This window comes from Peromyscus californicus, unplaced genomic scaffold, assembly GCF_007827085.1.
Source record: "Peromyscus californicus insignis strain IS unplaced genomic scaffold, ASM782708v3 Scaffold_6__1_contigs__length_162567912, whole genome shotgun sequence".
In the NCBI taxonomy this organism is placed as follows: domain Eukaryota; kingdom Metazoa; phylum Chordata; class Mammalia; order Rodentia; family Cricetidae; genus Peromyscus; species Peromyscus californicus.
Window position 1 is genome coordinate 18,452,794 of NW_026294584.1, and position 19,125 is coordinate 18,471,918.

The 19,125-nt window shown below is 39.7% G+C and overlaps 1 protein-coding gene across 2 annotated transcripts in view; it reads right to left on the bottom strand.

The window, feature by feature from the left end:
- Positions 1-4,078: 4,078 nt before the first annotated feature.
- Hepacam2 (HEPACAM family member 2) overlaps positions 4,079-19,125 on the bottom strand; it is a 39,503-nt gene continuing 24,456 nt past the window's right edge. The window contains exons 5-10 of one of the 2 annotated variants that reach the window (XM_052720273.1): positions 14,369-14,494; positions 14,254-14,278; positions 14,132-14,169; positions 12,740-12,813; positions 9,758-9,864; positions 4,079-5,562 (exon numbers count right to left, since the gene is read on the bottom strand). In XM_052720273.1, coding sequence (XP_052576233.1) covers positions 5,559-5,562; positions 9,758-9,864; positions 12,740-12,813; positions 14,132-14,169; positions 14,254-14,278; positions 14,369-14,494 — 374 coding nt within the window. In that variant the 3' untranslated portion in view covers positions 4,079-5,558. Of the gene's footprint in view, positions 5,563-9,753; positions 9,865-12,739; positions 12,814-14,131; positions 14,170-14,253; positions 14,279-14,368; positions 14,495-19,125 lie in introns of those variants that run through there. The other variant, XM_052720274.1, reaches the window with a different exon arrangement.

The following is a 19,125-nucleotide window of genomic DNA, read 5'->3' on the forward strand; positions in this document are numbered from 1 at the left end:
TTATTACTGTATTCCGTCATAGTTAGTGTGCCATGCTGTATGTATGCACTCCTAGTATTTATTACTGTATTCCGTCATAGTTAGTGTGCCATGCTGTATGTATGCACTCCTAGTATTTATTACTGTATTCCGTCATAGTTAGTGTGCCATGCTGTATGTATGCACTCCTAGTATTTATTACTGTATTCCGTCATAGTTAGTGTGCCATGTTGTATGTATGCACTCCTAGTATTTATTACTGTATTCCGTCATAGTTAGTGTGCCATGCTGTATGTATGCACTCCTAGTATTTATTACTGTATTCCGTCATAGTTAGTGTGCCATGCTGTATGTATGCACTCCTAGTATTTATTACTGTATTCCGTCATAGTTAGTGTGCCATGCTGTATGTATGCACTCCTAGTATTTATTACTGTATTCCGTCATAGTTAGTGTGCCATGCTGTATGTATGCACTCCTAGTATTTATTACTGTATTCCGTCATAGTTAGTGTGCCATGCTGTATGTATGCACTCCTAGTATTTATTACTGTATTCCGTCATAGTTAGTGTGCCATGCTGTATGTATGCACTCCTAGTATTTATTACTGTATTCCGTCATAGTTAGTGTGCCATGTTGTATGTATGCACTCCTAGTATTTATTACTGTATTCCGTCATAGTTAGTGTGCCATGCTGTATGTGTGCACTCCTAGTATTTATTACTGTATTCCGTCATAGTTAGTGTGCCATGTTGTATGTATGCACTCCTAGTATTTATTACTGTATTCCGTCATAGTTAGTGTGCCATGTTGTATGTATGCACTCCTAGTATTTATTACTGTATTCCGTCATAGTTAGTGTGCCATGTTGTATGTATGCACTCCTAGTATTTATTACTGTATTCCGTCATAGTTAGTGTGCCATGTTGTATGTATGCACTCCTAGTATTTATAACTGTATTCCGTCATAGTTAGTGTGCCATGTTGTATGTTATGCACTCCTAGTATTTATTACTGTATTCCGTCATAGTTAGTGTGCCATGCTGTATGTGTGCACTCCTAGTATTTATTACTGTATTCCGTCATAGTTAGTGTGCCATGCTGTATGTATGCACTCCTAGTATTACTATCAAACACCCTGCCTATTTCTCTGATCGATTATAAATTCTTAGAAGGTAAAGAGTGGACCAAAGTTGATCCTTCTCTGTCTTTTGACACATTGAAGATAGTTAACAGAATATTACCAGCATAATAGAGTTTAAATTTATTTTCCAAGTACTAGATTTATGTGCTTGTATAAATTTCCAAATTACCCCTCCACATGTTCCTTGCATTGCATCTGCCTGCCATGCTTTCTCATTGTATATTACAAATAGTGCTTCATGTCACATGCTCTAAAGCTGATCAACTCTTCTTTAACTGTGATACCATATATGCTGTGAAATTTTTTTCCTGGGTTGCTTGCCTTGATGTTCTCACATACTGCTGCAGCCATATTTAGAGTACAGCATTGTAATGAACTCTTTGTATCATTGACCCATGGCATAACTACAGTAAGGTGACAAGGACTCAATAGATGTGTAATGAGAGCATAAGAAAGTACCTGGTCAGTTGGAGCCATCTGCATGAAAGATTTCCTGTGAGGAAAAACTATTGTTCCTGCTGGTGTGGTGCAGGGTTTTGCACATACCCAGCAGGCATTATACCAGTGAATCACAACCCCAGTCTACTGTGGGATAAATTAAAACTAGGCAGAGACCTTTTATTTTCTGCATGTTTTGAGAGCAAAACTGAGGCCCAGGGTATCTGAGTCTCAGTTTTACTATCCATAAAATGTCTGGTGACTACCGATTTGTAACTTACAAAATAATGAACGTTATTTTATAAGTAATGAAAATAGCATATATAGGTGCAATCACACTTTCAAAATTCCACTTAAAGAACAAACAACTTGAATAGGGTCTTGGTGAACTGTAAGGAAAAAACAGCTCTCAAAGTTATTAAGTGACCTTGGGAGTCAAAGGAGCTTGGTTATTGGAAACAAGGTAATTTATTTGTCTCCTGCAGATGGCATTTTTATTAAACATACAGAGGAGAGGGCATGCAATTCAGCTCAGTGAAGTTCAAAAGGTACTTATTGTGTGGGTTCTAAAATGTGTATGTCAGGAAAGAGGCCACAGGGGACTCTCAGAAGGGCAGGCCTGCAGTTGGGTCACTGAAGCCCTAGCTCCTGAGACAATTGCTTATGTTAGATGTGAGGAGAGCGTCTGCTGGGAATGTTTTCAGGCATGAAAACAATCTATCAGTTTACCCTCTGTCAAGAGAAAGCCCTTGGGCTGTCATCTTTCCTGGGAACATATTGAAATGTAAAAGTTCTTAGACATAAACAAATAAACAAGTGAGTAAACTGTTTTCCGGAAACCCAATTGGATTCGAAGCTAATACAGTTCTCAAGAAAAGGCTGACAGAAGATACATTGCTTTGTGCTCTGTTTCTGGATGCCACGTCCAGAGAATCACGTGGTGTCTTGGAAAGGACCGTTGCCCCAGGCTTGGAGCCAGACAGCAAAGTTAGTTACAAGATCAGCTCTGTCACTCATCGTCATTAGGGAATCACTGAAGCCTCACGGTCTCAGTTTCTCTCACTGTAAAGTGAACATACTTGTTTTAGTCTACAGGTTTGTCGTGTTCTCTATGAAGAGCGAGGACATTAGGTATGCGAAAGTGCTTACAGATGTCAAGGTTAAGGGACTGAGGGTATGGTTGAGTGGCAGAGCATTCCTCTCGCATGTACAAGGTCTGGATTTTATTTCCAGCACTGGGCTAAAAGAAAAGAAATCAAGGCTAAGTTCATAGTCACAATACACAGTGTGTTTATAACGTAAGAAGAAGAGTGGGTAAGAGAATTAAACCCACAGCTAATTCCTATGTCTTTGCCTTTGTTTTCTTATTGTCTCATGAAACTAAAACATATTTATGCAAATGTGAATGTGAACTATAGGTGAATAAAAAGAATGACATGAATAAACATGATTATATACAATAATGTAGAAGCAGAAAATAAATAAAAACTGGGAGAAAGCACAGTAAAAATAGCTACCCATCTGCTCAGTATTTACTGTGTTGTCACTCAAATTTTATTATTGTAACATAACTTTTGAAGGGATATAATCTCCCGGGATGAAGACTCATGTGGACCTGTTTTCTGAGACTGCGCCAATTTAATTGAAACTCCTTATTCACATGGAAATACAAACAGAAAACCAAGGAAAACTGTATGTTACAAGTTTCTGATTGTTGCTTGAAATCCACCCATAGGTTGTGCTGTTTGAAAATAATAAGCACTGAGGTCAGGATTCTTTTCCAAATGATCAGTGGTAACATAAGCTAAAATCCAGCAAGAGCTAAGATTGTGTTTAGTAATAAGAAGAGAATTTTAGGCTGTTTTTTAAAGATTAATTTGTTAATTACGTGAACATCTGGGTTTTGGTTCATCACTTCCCTTGGAAACCTTGATTAATTTATGAGATTTTCATCCCCATTTACTAAAAAAGCAGCGAGTCATCGTCCAGCGTTCCACACCAATGAAGGCAAAAGTTAATTGGATTCGAGGTTTTTTCCTATTTCTCCCTCCAGCAGTTCCTTGCTGCTGCTCTGAGTGGAACCAGGCGCTAAGGGATTCTGTCTGTGTGTGAGAGAGAGATACAGAACTGAGAGGAATTACAAGTGATTGGAAAGTGAGTTTGAAAAAAATATTATTTGGTATTTCCTTTGGTTTGGGTGAGAAAAATCTCGAAAGAAGAACAAAAAAAGCTAACTTCAGGACTAGTAAACATGTTTTCTTGGTGCATGCTTGAAAAAAAAAACTATTTGATTTGGGAATCATGTGTATGCATTACAAGAAAGGGCTGTGTAAGATTTTCTGTGGATTAAAGTGTTTAGGGTTTGGAAAGAGGAAGTCAGCGATGCCCAGAGCTTACAGTCTGCCCTCCTAGTGAGAGATGTATCAGCAGATAAAGGCCCCCGCCCCGCCCCCCAGGAAAAGGGGGCAGGAGACTGAGAAAGGGGTGGGGGAGAGGTGGGTAGAGCTGAGGCAGTTAGCTGATTGCCAATATGGACAACTGCCCGTGGCACTTAAGAAAGCACAGGCAGCTGAGATGGCCATTAGGAGAGACACACCTGCATTTGTAGCTTGATCTTGGTGGCATAAAGCAATAGTCACCCAAGAAGGGGAATTCAGTACACCACTTACAACCTCACTTCTGCCTGCCCTCGTATCTCTCATCTGGTTCTCTCCACAGCATTAGTTTTTGAGTTACATTTGACCTTGTAATCTACACATTTATATGAACTATTAGAAACTTTTTCTGGGGCTTGAAGGAGTATGTTACACATATGAATAATGTTGGGAAATTCTGAGAGGTTGTTTCTGGAAGGTAAGACAGGGATTTTAATTGTGTGAGGGCCAGTGTTCTGCATACCCAGATGTATGGCTATGTTTATGGTGACCATGAATTCGTTTTCTAATCAGATGGGATAGTTCATGTTTTTACTAAGCACAGAAGAAGGGATTTGTGGTAACAAGGATTGACTTTTTCATCAGAAAGATCTGTAAAGGTGGCAGAGCTGGAAGACAGAGAGGAACTGTGAGATTCAGTTCTGATTTTACTTTTACCATATGCCTTTACGAAAATATAAGACAGGAAAAGCATAGTGGTTCACTTCAAATATTTTAAAAAAGAAATTACATTAAAATGTTCTTTTTCTGCATAAAGTAGCCAACCATGAGAGAATAGGTTTTGACTTTTAATAATTTTCCATAATGTTCATTTTATTTGCACAATGGAAAATAAGAATAAAAAAATCTTAACTCTTCAATCTGACTTTAAAATAAGACCTTACAATCTAAAGAATCAAGGCTATGTAACAGCAAAGCAGAACAATCTGTTTCAATTTATTCTTTCCTTGAACACAAATGAAAATGAGACTTTACCAAGCCATTTCCTTAAACATTTTGCCAGTCCTCTCAAAAACACCATTGATAACAAAGTTTATTGACAACACAGACTTACTTTTGTGTTAAGCATCCTCAATTGTTTGTGACACAAATAGCAAGAAATCCGTTTGGGACAGAAGAAGGTGTTTTGCTATCATGACAGTAACGAGCATGTGACAGAACAAAGCTTATCACGAACATATACAAAGGTGAAGTCTCTGAGTTCGTAGGTGGCACAGGGCAGTGCCAGCGTGCATGAGAGTGGAGCCTAGGTGAGCACTAACTGGAATGCTTGAAAGCCTTCACCTACAGAGCAGCTGCAGAGCTCCGTTGTCTTCTTCCTCTCGGTCTAACTGATAAGCAGCGTCCACAGAGGAATAGTCCCACCATGTTCATCGGTCACACAGCCATTCATTGCCTGTGTGTCAGAAAACCTGCCTGTGAGCTGGCTTAGGCGCCTCTACTCCGCATTTACAAGTGTGACTGAGGCTGCCGGGGCGTTATTTCTTCACAGATTCCTGATGTTTTCTCTCAGAATGTTTCTTCATTATTTCACTCCAATATACCATTTTGCCCATGGAATCTCACCTGGTGAAGAGATACATGAAATGTATTAAATGTTCTGTAGATTTCTAGATTTATGGGTAAAAGAACCTTAACTACTTTCATTCCTTTTCATAGCTGTGAAGATGAAGAATATGAGTGTTTTGAGCTGATTTAAGAAAACTATATCAATCAACAGTATAAAGGGTAAAAAACAGTTTTGTAGATAATTAAATTTTGGAACTTAAGGTTTAATTATCTAAATGTCTAGTTTTCAAGATAATAATGACCATGGGAGTAGCCAACCACATTTTGATTTGTTTTAAGGCCCACTCTGTGAGACAGAATCCTTACCTGGTACTGCTAAAGTAGCCCAGAGTCTGATACTAGATAGGTGATGGCCTGGGGAAACCTACTACTGTTATTCTGCTAAAAGAACATAGCAATCAAATGAATCCTAACGATATATCATCATATCCACACACAGCACATTGTTCAACCCCATCAGAGAAGCTTTCTCTTGCAGTAGATGGTAAGTAACAAAGACACCCACAACTGGACACTGTACTCATCCCTAAATGGAATGTCTTTATCAAACCTCTCCTCTCTTGGCTCAGGGAACTGAGCAGAGGGGGGACAGAAAGATTCTAAGAGCCAGAGGTGGTGGATGATGCCAAGAAAACAGCGTCTTCCAGACACAACAGGACTGACGCACATGGGAACTCACAGGGTCTGTCAACGTGCACAGGTTCAAACCAGGGGAAACTGTAGCACCGAGAAGGGGAGTGCACACACAGTCTCACCTCTAACCAAGAAGCTCTTTGCAATTGATGCTGGCTGGAAAGGGAAAACCAGTTTTCTCCAATGGTGTGCCACACTCCAGGGCAGGCCCCATGCCCGGGAGTAGTTGGCTAACACAAAGCAGACTCTGGATTTTTTGTTTGTTTGTTTTTTGTCTTACTGATTTTTTATCTTTTTATTTGATCTTTTTGTTTCTGTTGTTTTTTTTTTTCAGAGAGAGAGAGAGAGAGAGAGAGAGAGAGAGAGAGAGAGAGCACGAGCATGAATTTGAATGTGTAGGGAGGTGGAGAGAATCTAGAAGGAGTTGGAAAGAATATGATCAAAATATATTATGTAAAAAACTGAGTAAAAATTTTTGAAAAGATACTAACAACCAAACGGGTTTAAAACATACTGGGCCAAGATCATTTAATGGTATCAATGAATAATATTTCAGTAAATGCAACTCTGTGTTCAATAAACAAATTATTGAACTGAGTACTAGCATATGAATAGATCAATTTACTGATTTGTTAAACAGGAGTCCAGTTTGTCAACATGTACTAAAAAACAAACAAACAAACAAACAAACAAACAAACCAAAACAGTCTAAGGATCAAAGAATGAAATTACTTAACCAGCTTTCCTACCTTAGAAAAGATTTTCAGTAAAGGTTAGAGAAACCAGTTAGTTAGAATTCTTCCCCTAGAACCAGCTCATTCACTTTGGAAGAGAGGGATGGGACAGAGCCAACACCTTATATGCTCATTATTAATGAAATTGATACATAGAGAAAACCATCTCTGCATCTGCAGGCAACATTTACACTATGAAAGAATTTACTTTATGAAAGCTCTTTTGTTAAGCAAAAAGGAGTCCACAAAATTATGAAATCCTGAAAAGACTGGGTGTTCTTTAATCCTTCTCATTGGGACAGCCCAAAGACTCTGGTAATAGTTGTGGATTTATGTAAATAGGTACAAAATAATTTTTGGTGAAAAATCCTTAAAGTATTCTATTTTTTTTTAATTTAGAATAGGTAGCATGAGTCTGTGTTAAAAAAAAATAAAAATTTTGAAATGTTGGCTTCCTGACTGTATGAGTTAGAAGGAAAAACTTGAAAGGGATAATTTATTACTTGGTGTAGTAGAGATGCTGTTCATGTTCACATCCTTTAAAAAGGAATTGTAGATGGGAGTGGGATAGTCTTACTGAAATAGAGAGAGAGGGAGGAGCAAACTCAAATGTCAAGGGTAAGAGAAAGCCATTGGAGCACATATTGAGAAACAAAAGAACAGATCTCAGAAGACAGGGGACCTCTGAGGGGATGCATGAGTGGAGTTGGGGGTCTGGGTGGCACAGTGTGGAGGGTGAGCACTAGGACTGGAGTGGCACAGGACCTGATGTTCTGGGGGTGATTGCCTATTCAAGCCTGGAGTCCTCAGTGGCAATTTAAAATAGTTCTTTGCTTGAGAAAGTATTCACTTTGTTTTCAATCATCAGAAATTGTTTCTGAAATAAACTTTTATTGGACTAAGGATTTTTGAGGATTTTCTCATTTCAGACAGGCATCTGTTTACATAGAACAATTTTTAAAACTATTAGTTTTTTGAGACGTAAAATTAACTCTTCTACTTTATTTTGTATCCTGAAGTTATACCTGCTATATTCACAACTTTACATTTATTTCAGTGTTAGGAGCCTTTCTTAAAAGACAAATCTTGAGTTTCCATTGGTTTGTTAGCATTCTAGTAGTAAAAGTAGATACTTAGAACACAGAGTATGTAGAAAAACAAGTAAATTTAAATTGGAGAGATTTTAAAATTATCTTAAAAATTTGTGTGTGTGTGTGTGTGTGTGTGTGTGTGTGTGTGTGTGTGTGTATGTATGTATGTGATGTATAAATGTGATGTGTTCCTGTGTGTTATCATGCACATTTGGGTGGGTGCATGTGCAAGTGTGTGTGTGTGTGTGTGTGTGTGTGTGTGTGTGTGTGTGTGTGTATGCAAGGGGAAAGATCATCATCAAGTGTCTTTCTCAATTGCTTTTCTGACTTATTTATTTATTTACTTATAAATAAATACTTATAAGTATTTGAGACAAGGTCTCCCTGAACCTGGAGCTTGATGATTGGCCAGACTGCCTGGCCCACAAACTCCTGGGATTTTCCTGTCTCTGGTTTAGAGCTCTGTGGTTCCCAGTGCTTGCTGCTCTACCAGGCTTTCTACGTGGGTTCTGGGATCCAAACTCAGGCCCTCAGACTTTCATAGCAAGCCCTTTACAAACTGAACCATGCCCCAGCTCCGGGATAAGTTTTATGTTTATTTTTTACTGGATTCAGTCTTAGAAAGTAGACATGATCTCAGGAGTGCTAGATATAGATATGTTAATTAACTTGATTTGATCATTATGCCTTGGGCCAAAACATTATATTGTACCCCCTAACTAAGCACAGCTAATACTTATCAATCAAGCTATTTTTCATCTACCTGACTTCACACGCATTTTCTCTGATGGGGCCCTCTGAAGTTTCTCATCACATATTTAACTCTAAAACAACTGCATTGGCCCTGTGTGTGGGTTCTTTCTCTATCAGAAAATTCTCACTGCACCCCTGTACTCTTAGCTGTTATTTTTAATATTCACCCAGAAGTGAACAGGAATTACGACGTTGGAACTGTTCCATTTGCCAGAGGGGAAGTTCCTGTGTGTGGTTATTGACGTTCTTTTCAAAGTCAACAAATAACAGCTAAAGAAAGGGTGGAAGATGATTTGTGGCAGTTAGGCCTGCAGGCAGCTACACACACGTTAACAGAAGTTGATTTCATTATTTCAAAAGACTGTGGGCTTAGCTCCTCCATGTCAGAGAAGAGACAGGTCTTCTAGTAACAGCCTTGAGCTTAACTGGGTAAGTGGTTTGCTGCCTTTAGTCTCAACACAGGTTTTGTCCTCAGAGGAATCAGTTGTATGTACCCAGAAATAGTCAGCCTTGAACGGAAAGATGTGCCTGGACCATTCTCCCCTGGTAGCCTTTTGACAGCCTCATCTTTAGTGACGGAGCATCGTGGCTATAAAATGATGATGGTCACTGCAAAGCCATGAGGATAAGTAAGATGGCTTGAGCCCTGGCCTGACTGAGCCTTTCATATTCAGATGTGGATTTCTCGGAGGAGACACACTGAACAGCCGAAACACACGCAACAGACAGGCAATTGCAGAACTCTGCCTCTTGTCTACCTGCATGACTCTAGGTGATATTTCTATACTTGCCTGTTCCATTTCTCAAAGTTATTTTCAAATGAGGATGTATCTTGAAGAATTTCACATGTTTTGAAGCTACACTTTCCTGTTTTAGTATTTGGCAGGGGCGGGGGGGGGGAGCTTCCAAAAAACCTTCAGGAAAACAGAAGCTGACCTCTGAGATCCTCCATTTCACCCACCAATGCAGATTCAGACTTACTCCAGATTGTCTTGTTGGGCAGGGATGTGCTGAATAACTTCATAAATGGTTCCATGAAAATCTTGCCCTGTCACACCATCAGAGGCTGGGGCAGACCTACTTGGCATCTAGAAAACACAGCACATTAAAAGAAAAAAACTTAGCCCAAGATTAGCTGGAAACATGCCACAGCTTGAGGACGACAGAACAGATGAATGAACGTTCACCACCTCTGGAATGTGACTGCCTCCTTGCTACAGTTCCCTGCACTCACACTATGTTGTTGATTTATTCCAGGAATAGCTTGGCAATCCTACCACATTTTCATCATTTAAGAAGAAAGCTGGAAACATTGTACAGAAAATAAATAATAGGGAGAAAAGTAGCAAAAAGGGAGATTAAAAAAAAAAACAGCTTGGCAGCTTAGAATCAGAGAGCACAAGTAACCGTTATATTATATCTTAATTGTTCTTTTGGACACGTTTTGCCAATCACACGTGCAAGAGTGGCTTAACAGAAAGAATAATGTGAAGCCAGAAGTCCTCGTCATATCGCAAGTGAGTAAAATGACAGAGTGACACTTTGGTTTTAATGTTACGGTAACGGCTTTGAAAACTAAAGGCTTGCCTGAACATGGAAAGAATGTAGTGTATTTATCTGCTCAACATCATCCTATACCTTGTTGAACCCTGCATTTCACGTGTTTTCCTCCCATCCCTCATATTCTATAGTTGCTTTCTTTCTGTAAACATTATCTTCTGGATTACTGCCAGTCCGGTCTTCCTTCCCTCTCACGCCCCAGTTTAATCGCACTTCTACATATCTTCATATCTACACAGCACCCCTAGGATGTGTTTACCCTGGGCAAGACTGAGGCACACTTTCACTTTCCAATTTGAGCTGCCACGCTATACTGGGACGCCTTCGTTGTATGTGGTTTGGGGAACTTTTCATTCCTCTTCCTAAAGTTCTCATGGGAAGTCCTATGACCACAGGCCATGATTTCTCTGGTCATTTTATGTTGAGATTTTGATAGAATTTACAATTGAGATTGATTTCACTTTCCTTGACATGAAGATGGTCAGGGGCTATGGTAGATGTATGCTAACATATATGATATAATATTAGAACTGTTGAATAAAAACACAGTTGTTAATTTTATGCATTTGTCTTCTGTCCAACTCCTGGAAGAAGTGCTAAGTGGATAATGAACGGCACAACGGGGGAAGAGAGTAGCAATCCATCTTACATGTACTGCAATAACCAAAGAGGTGGTTTTGGTTTTTAAGATCCAAATAAGTTAGCAATTACGTTGATTTCCCTTCTTATTGACAAGTTTGAGATGTTTTTCTTTTATTAATTGTTTTCTTCTCATGTTCATTGCCTTGGGCTACCAATCTTCCCAGGTAGATGCCATCCTGGCTTCTCACTCAGCTCCTTCTCCCCATGCCACTGTCCTCTTTTCCCCCTCCAGCTGTTCGCTTTGATTTCTCACTTCATCCCCAAAGCACATGACATGGTCAATTTAGAATGTCAGCGAAATTCTCAGGAGGTTTCTCATTCGATATGAGTATGGCTGCAAATCAAGTTATGCCATGGGTTACAGAACTAAGCCAAGCCTCTGAGATGCAACTCAGGGGCACATTTCTCTGCTTCAAGTTCCTGAACACTAAGGTACTTGGAGGCAGCGGGGGCTTCAAATAGTACCCCAGTCTGTGTACTGATTAATCACCAGGCTAAATGTAAATTTCTTACATAACTCTCACTCCTTTATAATGAAGTACTTGGAATAAAATGTGTGCATTTTTGAATAAAGATACTCGTTTCAAAACTCAGTGTGCCCTTTTAGCTCTTCATCCCACTGCTCTACTCTCTGAAGCTACACCTTAGAAGGGGGCTTTCTGGCACTGGGTAAGGTCTTTAGTTAACAGATCAACAAAGTATTTATTTCGTCTTTTTGGTTGTAGATGTGAAGAGGGAAACACTCCTGTCTAAGGTTGAATAGGGCACTGCAAAGTCTTTGTCAGATGTGTCTCCTCTTCATCTGTGACAGTGTGGGTGACTCACCCTCGGGGAGGAGGAAATCCAATCAACTCCTCTCCATTACTCACAGGACATTTCTGAAAGAAAGTCTGTGGCCAGGAAACTCACCGGATGAAGCACACAGGGTGATAGAATGCTTAGAACAAAGGGGCCATTTCCTAATAGCAAATAGGTCTTTTCTAAAAAATGGAAGGAAGAACACCCAGAAGCAAGCAATTCATTTTTGGTTCCACCCAAGTGGACTATTATAGGGGAATAAGGAGACAGAGGAAAAACCTGTCCTTTACAAATCTATGAGTGCTCATGAGCTAATAATTCAGGGACACATTCTACATGAAACTGATTATTTACAATTTTTTTAAAAAAGAGACTGACTGAAAACAAATGATTTCAACTGTAAAAGCCCCTACCTTTAAAAATGAGTGCTCCTTTTGGGTAATAATAAAGATATATACCCATCTATTATTAGGTTTTTACTCTACGACAATGTCCTTATGACAAGCAAGGATGTGATTGAATAACTTTGGAAAGTTATTGAGAGTTAGGAGGCAGAAAGGAAGGAAACTGAGGAATAGAGTAAGTTCTGGAGAGTGAAGGGCTGAGGTCACTGAAACAGCATGAAATAATTTAAGCCAAGGACTCCTGGTCCCCTGTTCTTCTTTTCTCTCTCTAGTCAACCTAGTTACTTCTTTATTCATAGACTATATCAGGTAAAGAGTGTTTATTAAATAGTGTAACCTCCTTATTTGTGTCACTTTTATTGTCTCAATAAAAGAAGAAAAGTGAGAAAAATGCCTTAGCTCCACAAATCTCAGTACGCAGTGAGGCCACACTGTGGAATGCAGTGAGGCCCAGCGAAGCCACTGGACATTACTGCCCTCCTCCTTCAACGAATGCTGCTTACACCTCTGGGGAAGCAGAATTCTACTTCTCGGTTAATCAGCCACTAGGAAAACCAACCCTGGAAATACCAGACGCATCTGGAAAAGCCACAAATTCGTATATCCCGAAGTCGCCCAGAGCATCTTCATGGCCTGAAAGGAAAAATGACAGACTTAGAGATGCAATGCTCTCCTTTGATATTTAAACATTCATGCCTTTATTTTCATTTCTTAGGAATAGTCGCAGAACTTATCTTCATTGTCTGCTTCAAATGACATTTGCATGAAACCATTTAATACTCCCTAGTGCCATATGGGCCTACTGGCATTGAATGGTTTGGGGAACAAGTTCTCAAGAGGAAAAAAGAAACTGAAGCTGACCGATTATTCTTAAGGTCTGATGCGGATTTTTGTATTCCATTCTTAAATATACGGACAGGATCAGGGATTCAAGAACACTGAGGACTTAGCCTGGAGGTCATAGCAACCCTTGATCCACCCATGATATCTACTGTGCTGCGACAGATCTAACAGGGGACGTTAGAAAAGAGTGAGTAAGGCCAGAAGCTACACAGACACCCAAAAGCCGCTGCAGCACAATGGGGACACTACCCAAACTTTATCTGGGAAAAGAAGAGGGTGGAGGTGTCTGGGAGGAGCCAGAAGGTCGGTCTCGGGACCCTTCCCCTCTGTGACACCCAGTTACTGTAGTAAGAGAGAGAGGACTAGATAAGAGGAAGAGCCAGTTTCTTTTCTTTCTTTCTTTCTTTCTTTTTTTTTTTTTAAAGAGTCACATTAGGCTCTTCACATCATTTTATTTTAATTCTCATAGCAGCTCCAGGAGGAAGTTTTTATTCCTGTTATATAGATAAGGAATTTGAGGTTAAGAAAAATAATTTTCCCAAGGGAAATGTGGCAGATAGAGGACCAAAACCTGACTCTTGATGACACCGCCATCTGAGCCTAAGCTCCACTGTTGACTCCGAACAACTCAGGACGGAGCCAACCATGGAGGTGGTGAGGGTTGGCTGGGGACAAAGGAGCATCCCTGCCCCTGATCACACCTCCGGTTCTTCCTCTCCTTAGGATGGGCTGCCAGAGTTGTGCATCCTCCAGAAACTACAAAAGGCTCCCTCTGCTCTTACAGACTAATGATGAGAGGGCTAAGGAGAGAGAATGGAGCAGAACTCATCTTCATTTCTCTGGTCTTCCGTTGCCCTGTCTGTGTTTAGAGTTGAGAGTCCCTCCTGAGCTTATCCTACAGACCTGTTTGGCTCACAGAAAACCACTCCAGAGGCAGCACTTTGTAAAGGGGAGACACTGAACAATGTAGGGACTGTGGCTGTGCTAACATCACCTTCTATGAATTCTACTACAGTCATTTACATAGCTGTAAATATCCCCAATAAACACCGATGATTAGTTAACATACATTGCTGTGGATAACACTCCTTTCCAGCCTGGCCATTACCTGAAAAGGTTTGAGCTTTTCTGTATTCCGACTCTGGTCTGAAAAGATAAGTAGATGTATTAATCAGGGGTTATAATTGAGGGGAAAATTTGAAGTTATTTTCACAGAAACATATACATTACCTGCCTTCTAGCTTCTGCCTTATAGCTAAAAGCAAAAGAGAGGGCGAAACACAGTAAGGTATATTTTTGGAATGTTTCGAAAATGTATTGCTATTTTTTTCTAATTTTAACCTACCTTTGTAGGGTTGATATTTTTTCCACAGAAAAAGAAGACACATGGATATAATCAAAAACAGCGATATTCCAGTTATACTTGCTAATGGGGACAGTGATTTTCCTTTTTGTGCAAGCTTCTCCAGCCCTAAAAAATAGTAATAAATTACTATATAATCTGAAATGCTTAGGACTGTTCTCTACTTAAGTAAGACTCCATTGCCTGCTTCTCTCTCTCTCTTTCTCTCTCTCTCTCTCTCTCTCTCTCTCTCTCTCTCTCTCTCTCTCTCCCCTTAGTCTCTCCTTCATCCCCACATGGATGGGACACAGTGATTTAAAACATAATCTCCAAACTCCCTGGGGACATTTGTGCTCGGAGATGTGGCAAGAAACCCAGGAAATACTGACGTAACATCCTAGTCACAGACAGCTGTTCCTGTCACACTTCTCATTTGTGTTTGCCGTGTCCGTCCCAGCTCACTGTCTCTCCACCCTCGGATGCAGGATGCTCTCCCTGAATTCAGTCTTGCTGTTTTAATGATTCAGGGGCGTGATCTTTCCAGGGACACAGTGGTACATATTTAAGGATGTGAGAAGAAGGGTGCCTATTTCAAATATACTTTACCAATTTTAACCAATTAAGAAATGCCAGTTTCCCAAATAACATGTGCGTGCAAGTTTCAATAAAATATTTAAAGTCAGGCCTGCCAGATGGCTTGGCTCAGCTGGTAAAAGTACTCAGTACAAACTTGAAGACCTACCTGAGATTAATACTGCAACCCACTGTGGAAGGAGAAACCTGTCTCCTGAAAATCGACCTCCACATGAGCACTGTGGAACATGTGCAGTGCCACACACACACACACACACACACACACACACACACACACACACACACACACACACATCACACATCACACATCACACATCACACATCACACATACACCAATACAATAAAATTTAAAATGTAAAATTCCATCTTGCAACTAAAAGTCACTTTGTTTTGTAGGCCATTCCTTTTATTACTAGAACTGTATTAAGCATGGTGCTAATAGCTGTAATACACATGCTGAATGCTTGCAGCAAACCGAGCTCTGTGCTCAGAATGCATGATCCATAGTCACTGCTGAATCACCTTGGTAATGTTATTAGAGAGCAATTCTATTATCATCTCTTCTGGATGAGGAAGCTGAGCCTTGCAAAAGTCACCTAGGTTATAATGGTGGGGATAATCCCAGGCTTTTTGCATTCTGCCTCTTTCCAATGCTGTTTGACACAACGTATTGACTGAGGTTACCTTAATATCAGCTGTGGGCTATGATATGTCTAGTCATTTATTAACCTGTGTAGGAGGAAGTAGTTTGTGACCTTTAACAAGCAGCTCTGATATTGATGTGGGAATGATTGGTGGCAGTTGCCTGTCTGCCCAGACTGACGGGGACTGAATTTATGTAATGCCACCTCCATTGCGGACACAGCCTGGGAATCTGGGTGTCATGAGGAATATAGTGGCAACTTAGGTCTGCAATAAATGCCAAACCAGCATCTTCTTCTTCTTCCCCCATAAAGGTTCTGTTGAGGACTCCAGGAGTTAAAGTGAGGGGGAGCCCTTAATCCTCTCCTGTTCCCAATATGGGGCTATCTAAAATTCTCTTGATTTTCCCCTGTAGAATACTATCATTTAAAAATGTCCCATCTTTTTCAACTGTAGCATAGCTGGTAAATTCCAGATTCTAGCGGACAGGTTGCAGAAACCATGCTATCCCCTCTGACTTGACCATGCACTGCTGGTCTCATAACCTCTTTAAGGCTGAGACAAGGATAGTTCCTATTACGAAAATTCTGTGCCATTTTGGGGTCACTGTGATCCTTTTAACTCTCCACCAATGTTTATATGAATACCCTGCTTGTTCGTTAGTGAGGCAAGTGATTTCTCTGCTGACCTGGATTTTAATCACACATTTATCTGAAGTCTAATTTTGTCACATCATGGTTGAATGTCACCATAGGTTAACTCACCAGTGTCGAAGCATTCTGTTGAAAGGATCACTCTCCCTTTGGGAGACATATTTCCCCTAGGCTAGTACCAAGGCCCTAGCTTCTTCCTTCTTTTGTCATGAGACTCTGAGAAAATTCCAATTAAAAAAGATTTATTATTATTATTATTATTATTATTATTATTATTATTATGTGTGTGTATATGTGTGTGTGTGTGTGTGTATTCCACTTCTGTGCAAGGGTCTCTGGAGGCCAGTAAAGACCATCATATTTCCTAGAGCTGGAGTTGCAAGCAGTTGTGAACTTTCTGATCTGAATTTGGGTCTGCTGGAAGAGCAGCAAGTATTCTTAACAGCCAAGTCATCTCTCCAGCCCCAGAAAGTTCCAAGTTTTAACACCAAACTTCAAATGTTTTAGCCTTTTCACCTCACAACAGCCACACTATTAAAATTCAGAACCTCTAAACATAATTAAGTGCTAATATATTTAATTATTCAAAAAAACATTTTAGTATACTTTTGGCCCTTTTTAAATTTTTCCTTAAAATAAAAGTATGTCAATGATGACTGTTTCAGACTATGCTTGATTCACTCTGGCAATCCACTTTTGCCAAGTACTTCTATGATTCTTAAACCTGGCAACAGGTTTAATACAAAATAATTGGCTGTCTTACCCTAAGACACAAAGGACACATATTCCTGTCCTTCATTTTTAACTTCTCCTTCCTTTGACAAGTAATTCAATTTGTCGATTCTCTTCTATAGAGGGTCACAACCTTCCCGAATTCCTCGTTCCTCCTTGTTTCCTTTGACTTCTTCCTTATTGCCCTCTCATGGCCTCCCATTGGCTTCTACTCTTCTGCAGTCAGAGACCCACCTTGTTGTGACCAATTCCTGTCAATCCAAAAGCTTGGCTGTAGTGAAGGCCAGCATCCTCTCCACAGAGAGGGAGGAAGCAAATGGCCCTTTTCTGAAAACAAATGATCTTTCTTGGCTCCCTCATCTAAAGAGCCATAGGTCTCTGCTCTTGTCCCTGTCTCTCCATCTAGAATACACATCAAAGGGCACCGTTGCTGCAGTCTCAGCCTTAGACAAGGGTGCTTTTGGATACATGAGCTTCTAGAACTCTGCCTTGAAAATAGAACAGGAGGGAAATTCTAGTCTTATTGCTTGGGGAGTATATCGGGACCTGCAATGCGGGTCTGAGTACTTAGAGGAGCTCCCTTCTCTCCTTTCAGAGTTTATGTTATTCATTTGTACGTAGCATACCATCCTTCCCACTAGTTAAACACGATGGACTCATTTACCAAAGCCAGAGTGCAAATGATATTTGCCCCCTCCTTAGGCAAACAAATAAAATGGAATAACATGTTAAGTGTAAATATAGGTGAGAGGTGTGGTATCCATGGTATCGCTACCCTGCTGCTTGAGGCTGCACTCCACACAGGACAGCCATATGCTACATAGGCAGTGTGTCTATTTCTAGATGAGAATGGAGCCCCGAGAACTCTTCCATCCAATCTGTTCACTAATTATGGCAGCTGCCTCATGTCCCTATGGAGATGAAGATGCCGTACTCTGGGCTGTGTTACCTCCACACTCTTCATGGCCCCACTTGACAGATATTCTGTGGTAGGTCCTCAAGCAGCTATCATCAAAGGTCTCAGGATCCAGAAGTCAAGGTTAAGGTTGTATCTCAATCTTTATCTTAACTGACCCAAAGTTGAGAAATTTGTAGCTAAATAGGGGAAATTAACCATTTTTTCTTTCTATCTCATGTTCTTTCTTACTTTTTTAATGAAAAGATTTGGATTATAATTTTGGAATGACTGATTTATCTACATTACATATAAATCTAAAACACATGTATTAAAGATACTTCTTAAACTATGTTCCACATGTCCTCAGGGAATTGTAATTATACACTTGAATATCTTCATTAAATACAAAACTTTACATTCCAAGTTGATGGCTACATTCATATATATATATATATATATATATATATATCACAGTTGTAATTTAGGTTCAGTTAATACTTTAAAATATGGATAGTTGTATCCAAAGAAGTCCTTAATTAAGGTAGAAAATTACTACTTTCAAATATAAATGCTAATTTGTTATTTTAATGCCTATTATTTCCTTGTAAAAACTAGTCATTACTTTTGGCTATAGATATTTCACTGTTTCTCATAAGTAGGAAAGAGTATATCTTGTGGACAAAGTATTTGCATGTTTATACATTAAATTAGCTGAGAAGATTATTCAAAGAAAACTACCTTGAATATAGATATCCACATTTTAAAGTATTTACTGAATGTAAATCACTAATGTCACACACACACACACACACACACACACACACACACACACACACACACACTGCTTTATACTCATGATCCTATATGTATTGATTAAAAGGACAACATTCACACAAATAGCTTAATGACCTAAAAAGAGTAGAATTTTTAAGATCATTAAAAAGGAAGGCTTTGAATTCAGATGCTATTTTGTCATGCATTTGTGGTGTGACTCTGCCAATTGCTTCTGTTTTCTTTAGATATCTGCACTGAGTCACAGAAAGGTCAATTAATCATATCTCAAATTAGATGTGAATCATAGCCCGCAGAAGTGGAAGTCCCCATCTGCTTAGCTTCACACAGTCGAAGACAGAGAGCTAATTGTCACATTCTCTAGCTTTCCTCTCCTTAACTGAAAGTCGCCAATAAAACTTTTGATTATTTTCTGTTCTGGCTGTTTTCTTTCCATGTCTGTGACCCT